The sequence below is a fragment of the Magallana gigas genome, chromosome 9 (assembly GCF_963853765.1).
Source record: "Magallana gigas chromosome 9, xbMagGiga1.1, whole genome shotgun sequence".
Taxonomy (NCBI): Eukaryota; Metazoa; Mollusca; class Bivalvia; order Ostreida; family Ostreidae; genus Magallana; species Magallana gigas.
The window spans coordinates 36,297,975-36,307,116 of record NC_088861.1 but is presented as its reverse complement, the minus strand read 5'-3'; the positions used below and the strand labels follow the sequence as shown (position 1 = coordinate 36,307,116).

At 34.5% G+C, this 9,142-nt stretch overlaps 1 protein-coding gene across 1 annotated transcript; it reads left to right on the top strand.

The window, feature by feature from the left end:
- The first annotated feature begins 730 nt into the window (after nt 1-730).
- LOC117692648 (uncharacterized) lies at nt 731-8,909 on the top strand. Its single transcript, XM_034481195.2, has 5 exons — nt 731-898; nt 1,054-1,150; nt 1,287-1,418; nt 8,245-8,309; nt 8,506-8,909. The coding sequence occupies exons 1-5, from the start codon at nt 812-814 to the stop codon at nt 8,716-8,718; spliced, it is 594 nt and encodes a 197-aa protein (XP_034337086.2). The 5' UTR covers nt 731-811; the 3' UTR covers nt 8,719-8,909.
- Nucleotides 8,910-9,142: the final 233 nt, after the last annotated feature.

Genomic DNA, 9,142 nt, shown 5'->3' with positions numbered 1-9,142 from the left:
TTGCTTTGATTAGATTGGTTTTTTTTCTAAATGTCATATTATTACCAAAGGTGAACATATTCTAACAATAGTGTTATTTAATTTGAAATTTAAAAACAAATTTAAAATTTTTTAAATTTCCAAGAATTATTCGATAAAAATTTAAAAGTCACGGACCACGTCTATTGTTTTTTTTATATGCAAGCGATAAACTATATAATGTCGAATGTCCTATTTCTATAATAAATGAAATTTAAACATAAAGAAATTGAGGTTTATGGTGATAACCTATCTACCAAATTACGGCTGTATATTGTTTCGTAAACAGATATCATCTATGAAAGATAGATACAATATAGTCGGCATTAAAACTGGCTAAAAAAATGGAGCAGCGAGAGGTGGATAATAACAAATAACAGTACGGGTAACACCAAATGAATACAAACTGCATGTAAAAATGAATGATGATGCAAACATATTTAAACTTCAGTTCCCATATCTCTATACAGACCTTTCATCTAAGGAAGTGAAATGTAGCCTAAAATGACCATAATTATAATCACCCAGGCCTCTTGAATGGCAAACAGAAAAAAACCGGCAACGTGTAATAGAATCCTATACAAAGCAGGACGATGCATGTAGGAAAAAACTTAATCCGGAAAACATGAACTTTTTTGTTTGTTTTTTTCTCTTTATTCGTGACGTCGTCTTGCCGCGCATCATATAATGACATGACGTCACAAACGTTGCGAACTATTATCGTTGTCAATCGACAGATAAACACACGCTCTTATCGGCAAAATCAATTGCTAAGATTCAATTACTGATCCAGATGGAGAAAGCAGGGTTTGAGGCACGTTTGCGTTCACTGTTGGTCGACTACTTGTCCTCCACAAACACACGGACAATGACGCCCGTGGTATGTCTGCTATTTATACTTTTTGTTGTTTGCTTATGATTTTAAAGACCTTAACATTGCTTTATCGCATTGCATATACACAATCTGACACATTAATTTAGAATTCTGGGCTTTTAGAATTAATTCTTTTACTTAATGTTTTTTTTTTTTTACAGAGGAAACACATTCTGCAGCTGGTGATGTTTCTGTATGGAGAGGAGAATTTTGATCAACTTGGTAGATTCTCTTACTCCAAGAACAAAGAAGTTGCTGGTATGTAAATAATACACTGCTCAAGATTTCATTCTACTCTAGATGTGACCCGAGTTACCTTTTTTAATTCATGGTTTTTCTTAATTCTAATGGACCAGTTATTTATTACCCTGACGATAATTAGTTTTAATTTCAGATCAACAAAGGAAGTACGTTTTGTTCGGCTTTCTCTTCATGGAGGCGTTGAAAAAACACACTGTAACAGAGACCGACTTGACCACCCTCCAGAGAATGTGGGGGCAGCATCTCCTGTCCCTGGTCAACAATGGTATGTTACTTGTTCATTAACTCTTACTTGATTTGATATTGATTTTGATTCTTATTATAAAATTATTATCAAATAGATTGTGTTTGATTTCTTATGCATGTTTTTTTTATTCTTTCTAACAGAAATGGCAAAGACAGCTGAAAAATACGAGAGAATTCTTCATAACAGCGAGGAGACAATCTTTAACGTATGTAATTAATTGCACGTTAAATACTTATAATGTCTTTCTAAAAATGCTTGTAATATCAAATTTTGAATATACGCCTATATATATGGCGTTTTAAACTATTTTCGTCAGCAATGTTTCATTTGTTGCTGTTTGATCGTAATTTTCCGACTGTGCTGGGCTTTAAAGAAATACATATTTATAATTGGATGTTTCTCCATTTTGTAGATCAAACGATTTCAGCAACATCTGGAAAGAACGAAAGCAAGCAAACCAAATACAAAGAGCCTTTCCAAATCCATTGGTCACGTGACAAAGATTAGAGTCGGCTCGTTTCGCTTCGATTGAGAGAGTCACAATGTCACTGAAGAAAAAGTTTGGCCGAGGAGATTCAAAAGACTTTTTGATGCTAAAGTTCCATGACATTCAGTAAATGTAGCGTTTTAGTCACTTGACTATATGGATCTCAGTGGTGGCGTTTTAGTCACTTGACTATATGGATCTCAGTCGTGGCGTTTTAGTCACGTAGTAATTGAACTCTGTTTTTGTTGTGGTGCTTTAATCACCTTACCATGCATTTTTGCATGTTAATGTTAATGTGGCGTTTTAGTCACTTGACTTTGGGGGGAGGGGTTGTGGCGTTTTAGTCACCAATAAAGTCACTTCAATTATCTGTAAATTGTGTTTTCTTGCTTTTTCAATGATTATCTTATTATTGAATTTTATGAAAATTTAAAAGCAAATTGCTTGCTTTGCATACATGTAAATCCACTAAAATTACAGTTTAACACAGTTATAAAATAATTTGTTTAACAATGAAAACTTAAAAAAATTAATGCTTTATTGTGTTTCGGTATGTGTTAATTACAAATTTGAATTTTAAAAACATATCTATATCGGTGGCTTGCCTTATCAATCTGTTCCGGGCGTCATCAATTTATGGGTACTAATACATGTATCTTCTTGTCATAATTTTGCGACCTATAGTTTTGTTTTCTCCAACATACTATTAAAATAAGCAATCATTATGAATTGTCAACTTTTAAATATCATAATTTGCTCGTGCACGTGTATAAACTTTTTTTAAAACAGCAAGATGTAATTTCTTTTCTTTACTATAATTGTTATACAATGGTCATGTGTTGCTGCTTTATTTCTCATCAATGATAATTCAATGAATTACATACACTGTACCAGTGACATAAATACATGGAACACTGTCTCTGACTGTACATTGCATATTTCATATAATATTTAAAAAATACAACCTACATGTATGATACAGAAATCCATCATTTTGCAGACATTAGTAGAAAAGATAATTATAAAATAAAAATAGAATGATATTGAAAGGCATATTGGACCAGAATTCAATTGATTTAAGGTACATATGTACATGTATTAAACGACTCCTGACCCAACTCCCCACCGCATAAACATAATACTAAGCCAAAAATTACTTTTATTCAGTTATTGAGTTTACTCGTTTACTCTCTCTCTCTCTCTCTCTCTCTCTCTCTCTCTCTCTCTCTCTCTCTCTCTCTGTTCAAATTCGGTGTACTACCTGCCAATAACGAATTTTCATGGTTTTTTTATCGACTATAAATTGAAGCTTATCGAACCCGATTGCATTATACAGAAACTAAAAACGGCGCCTAGCACCAAAACTGGGAACTGTGCCATCTATAGTCTGTCCCAAATTACTGCTTCTATCACATATTGATCATTTTGAATAAAAATACACATACCTGTGAAAGAAGTATAGTTGAAATCAATGAAACGGAAAATATCAAGATATCTTCATTGACAAATGATCCCTTTTCACTGGAACGAAAACAAATTTCTTACGGAGTTTTATAATGGGAAATGCTTACATCTCTTCTCCATTCGGAAGTACTCGGGACACCTCGCGCAATTTTTCAACGTTATCATCCGGGCTTATTAATGGCTGATGCAATGCAAAATCCCCGTAGACTTTATATTTTGGGATGTGTATTGAAACCTGAAGCGGTAGATGGGGCGTTTCAAAACAGATAATCTGGACATTTTTCATATTATTAGATGAAAGTAGTTTGAGCACAAAGGTATTTATTACGGGCCGCCGTTATTTGATACACATTTAAATATTGTTACTGCGTTTCTGCGGGATAGTTCTTTTTTAATAGAATTAATACTACGCTTATTTTTATGAACTAAACGTAAAAAACGTAAATTTGCATGTAGAAATATGTTTTATGCCTTTTAGAAAATATCACATATTTTTTGTTTTACTCGTAAATGAAAAGTAGGCCATACTTAGTAGATTGTCGTATTTGGCGCGTTTTTATCGAGACTATATTCTATTCGGAAAATTTCGGAGTTCTTCATTCTTTTCAAAATAATGCATCAGGATCGGTATGCGGGACATACTAAAGACCTGAAATACGAAAGACCTGAATGTCATTAAATTTTATATAAATGATACATTTGAATTTCTATGTGCCGTGCCAAATAAAATGACTATATAATGCATTACTAGTAAGTTTTCATTCAATACAATGCAACAAAAAAAAAATGGTTTGATATTCATAATCTCCAAGAGAAAAATGATAAGTTGAACTTTTTATTAGAGTAATGTAAAAATCAATGTGTTCTCCATTGCTTCATACTATGGCAATGATCATACAATTTCCGTTAGAAATGCTTACAGTAACGAAATCGATTCTTTATGATAATAGTAAAATGTTAAACTTCAAAACAAGTTGCTGAAAGTATATTGAAATTTACCATACAAATTAGTACAACCAACTCTTATTTTCTTCTTTGTGGTGTGTTTTTATGTAAACAACCAATGATTTATACAACAATTATATTTTTTGCGGCCCATTTGACGCTTGCGTCAATATGATTTCTTGTTATTATTGAAATACATGCAAAAAGTGGTGGAAGCAAGAACTCGCGACAGAGTATACCTGAGACTGAATTCTTTGGGATACGGCTGTCCCCTGACGAAATCCAGTCTCATAAGTGGCGATATAGGCACCGATTTTTTGCGTCAGGGCGCTGAATTGACCCTACATATATCGTACAGGTTCCGTAAATTTAGATAGGGTCTCTAAACGGGGCGCCTAGCGCCCAAACTAGGAGGTATGCCATTTAGCTGAGACCCGGTCCTCGGGGTTACAAGTGTCCCCTGACGGAATCTGGTCTCAAAAGTGGCGATATAGGCGCCTATTTTTTGCACCACGGCACTGAATTGGCCCTATTATACAGGTTCCATACAATAAGATAGGGTCTGCATTAGATCGGAACGCTGTCGCTGTGACTTTATTTACATGTAGGTGCTGAATCATTATTTTTTTTAAGATGTTGTATCATAACTGCAACGGTGTGTGGATACAAACCAGTTGAATAACTCAGTCTGTGGCTCAATTAATGGGTGTAGCCTAGACCTACCGACTCGCAGGTCCCGAGATTGAATACCGAAGGGACTTTAATTTATTTTCATGAATAACTGTAAGATTTAAAAAAGTTGACCCCCCCCCCCAAAAAAAAAAACCCCAAAATTTTCTGTCATTTTAAATTCGAACACCTGCTGGAAACCCATATTTTTAAGTTATTTAAAGTGATTTAAACATCAGATTAAATTGAACTTTGTATTGATAATAGCGAGCGCAGCTAGCGAAGCGAGCTCTAAGAACCAGTGTGCGCGGGAAAAAGAACGAGCTAAACCTGCAGTTCATCAAACAAAATTTTTTGTCTGCTCCCTAATGTTTTCACCCGTGGTGCTTTGCCAAAAATGGCCGACTTTTAACTCGTAATTTACGGTGACTTAAAGTTTGAAGACACGTTTTGAGTACCGCATATGCTTTGGCGAGACTCAAAAGATTTGTTACATGCTTCCATACCTTCGCATTGAGTCGAGAAACGTAAACAAGGACGAACAAAGTCATGGATGACGTCACAGTGCATTCGCGCTATATTTCCCGCGATAAATTTAGAGGTGGATCAAACATCTGTAATGAGTGTACTGGCTATTTCAGTATAGTCTGCGATACCTGCCTCATTGACATATGATTTGTTTTTAATCTTTTTTTAATATAGAGATTATATATATATATATATATATATATACACTAGCAAGAGCCATGCTTTACCGTCATATCGATCCATTTTTAAACTAATTGTGCATGCATGTACAGTAGGCAGGTATAAGTATATGTGTAGGGAGGAAATAAACAATAGGACATTTTGACATTTTGAGTCTATCATGTTTTGACGCAGATTATGCACATTAGAATACAACAAAAGTAAGCATGCTATATATGGTTGTTTAGATAATTTATTGTAGAAGAAAATGGTACTAAACACTTTTGCATTGCATTTCGTATAAAAGCGAAAACGACTGCAACACACAGGAGGGGGTGGTTTACCTCATTCGGAGTTAGATACCTTGTGTTATTATTGTGGTAGATCGGGATTTCGTTTCTATTTATTATTATTCGTATTCCGATCCCGATGTGATTTATTCTATTACTTTGGTAACGCCCACTTTATACAATAGCCAATAACGTTAATGACAGTTGTCTATTGTTCTGTCCCATATATAAAGCCGTGTAAGTCCTTATTTGACGAAGGAGACGGCTGGTTTCGCTAGCTACTTTTCTCCTGAAGCAGAGAGGGGGAGGGAGACGGCTGGTTTCGCTAGCTACTTTTCTCCTGAATCCCGGCCCGTCTCGTCTGTCTATTTAAGGTCCCTGTTAAAGTTAGGTTTTAGGGTTGGGGGATTTTAAGTATTTGCTATTGCCTTGTGTTCTTATTTTGTTATAATAAATTTATAAAGGGTTGTTAATCTTGGTTTTCATTTACTTTGAGTTTGGTTTATTATATCTGGTTTATCTATAGTGAGAGTAAAGTCGTTTTCATACCTTATTTTTAATTTAGTAAAGTTTAATTCTTAATGTAGAGGTCAAACTCAGTCTCAAAACAAAAATAAACACAACGCGAAGTACTGATAAAAACCTATACGGCACTGACCTGCTACATTATTATACCATAGGGTAATTTTTTTCTCAGAAACAAGTGCCTGTGATTTTGAACTAAATAAAAAGGAATAAAATGAAAAAATAAACAGGTAAAAAAAATTATGTAGATATTGCATATAGTCAGACCATTAGATTTAAAAGTGGGAAAAATTACACACCTACAAACAGGTACAGGTCTCTCTCTCTCTCTCTCTCTCTCTCTCTCTCTCTCTCTCTCTCTCTCTCTCTCTCTCTCTCTCTCTCTCTCTCTGGGTAGGGGGTTGCGCTGTATGTATCATAACCATTAAAATTAGTACCTTTGGCATACTTATTGTAGAGCAATACTCTCTCAAAAATTCTTTGAGTTCCTTGATACCTAAATAAAACTATAAGTTGACAATGATGCAAGGTATGCTGCGCTCGCCAGAACGGTAGCACCGTAAAACATATTATATATGTACTAAATAATGGTTTTATATAGTTTCGTAAACAGATATCATCTATGAAAAACAGATATAATGTAGTCATCATTTAAATTGGCTCAAAAAGATGATGTCGCTCGATGTCACGGAACGGAGAGGCGAGAGGTGAATAAATGCAAAAATATCTAAACTCATTTCCCATATCTTTACACAGAGTAGTTAAATATAGCCTTAAAATGGCCACAATCATCCGGACCTCCTGATTAACAAACACGACTAACCGGCAACGTGTTATAGAATCCATACAAAGCAGGACGATGCATGTGGAAAAAAGACTAAATCCGGAAAACATCAACTTTTTTGTTTGTTTTTTCTCTTTGTTTGTGACGTCGTCTCGATGCGCATCATAATGACATGACGTCATAAACGTCGCGAACTTTTATCGTTGTCAATCGACAGATAAACACACGCTCTTATCGGCAAAATCAATTGCAAAGATTCTATTACTGATCAAGATGGAGAAAGCAGGGTTCGAGGGTCGGTTGCGTTCACTGTTGGTGGACTACTTGTCCTCCACAAACACACGGTCAATGACGCCTGTGGTATGTTTGCTATTTATACTTTTTGTTGTTTGCTTATGATTTTAAAGACCTTAACATTGCTTCATCGCATTGCATATACACAATCTGGCATATTGATTTCAAATTCTGGACTTTTTAAAAATTAATTCTTTTACTTAATGTTTTTGTTTTACAGAAGAAACAAATTCTACAGCTGGTGATGTTTCTGTATGGAGAGGAGAATTTTGATCAACTTGGTAGATTCTCTTACTCCAAGAACAAAGAAGTTGCTGGTAAATAATTAATACACTGTTCAAGATTTCATTCTAATCTAGATGTGACCCGAGTTACCCTTTTTTAATTCATGATTTTTCATAATTCTAATAGACCAGTTATTTATTACCCTGACGATAATTAATTCTAATTTCAGATCAACAAAGGAAGTACGTTCTGTTCGGCTTTCTCTTCATGGAGGCGTTGAAAAAACACACTGTAACAGAGACGGACTTGACCACCCTCCAGAGAATGTGGGGGCAGCACCTCCTGTCCCTGGTCAACAACGGTATGTACATGGTTTAACTCTTATTCAATTTGACACTGCTTTTGATTGTAATAATGAAATTTTTATCAAAAAGATTGTTCGATTCCTGATTCCTGATTTTTTTTTTCTGGTAGAAATGACAAAGACAGCTGAAAGATACGAAAGAATTCTGCATAACAGCAAGGAGACAATTTTTAACGTATGTATTTAATTGCATGTAAAATACATATTTATATCTTTCAAAAACTGCATGTAAATTAATATCAAATTTGAAATATTCCAATATTTAAGGCGTTATAAACTTTTTTTGCCAGCATTTTTTATTCTTCGAAGAAACTTTAAAGACCTCAAACAAAAAAATGCTTATCATAATTGGATGTTTCTCCATTTTGTAGATCAAAAGATTTCAGCGACATCTTGAAAGAAGAAAAGCAAGCGAACCAAATACAGAGAGCCTATCCATTGGTCACGTGAGGAAGATTAAAGTCGGTCCGTTTCGCTTCAGAAGACCCAGATTGTTGGAGAGAGTCACAATGTCACTGAAGAAAAAGTTCGGCCGAGGAGATTCGAAAGACTTTTTGATGCTGAAGTTCCATGACATTCAATAAATGTGGCGTTTTAGTCACTTGACTATATGGATGCAGATGTGGTGTTTTAGTCACATGGCAATTGAACTTTGTTTTTGTTGTGGTGCTTTAGTCACCTTACCATGTATTTTTGCATTTTAATGTGGCGTTTTAGTCACTTAGGGGAGGGGTTGGGGTGTTGTGGCGTTTTAGTCACCAATAAAGTCATTTAAATTATCTGTAAATTGTGTTTTCTTGCTTTTTCAAAGATTAATAATATTTTTTAATCAAATTTTATGAAAATTTAAAAGAAAAATGCTTGCTTGGCATACATGTACATCTACATTCACTAAAATTACAGCTTAGCATACATGTAATTATGAAATAAATGAAAACTTATTAAATTTTATGCTTAATTGTGTTTCGGTATATGAATCACCTTTAATTATAAAAACACATTGATATC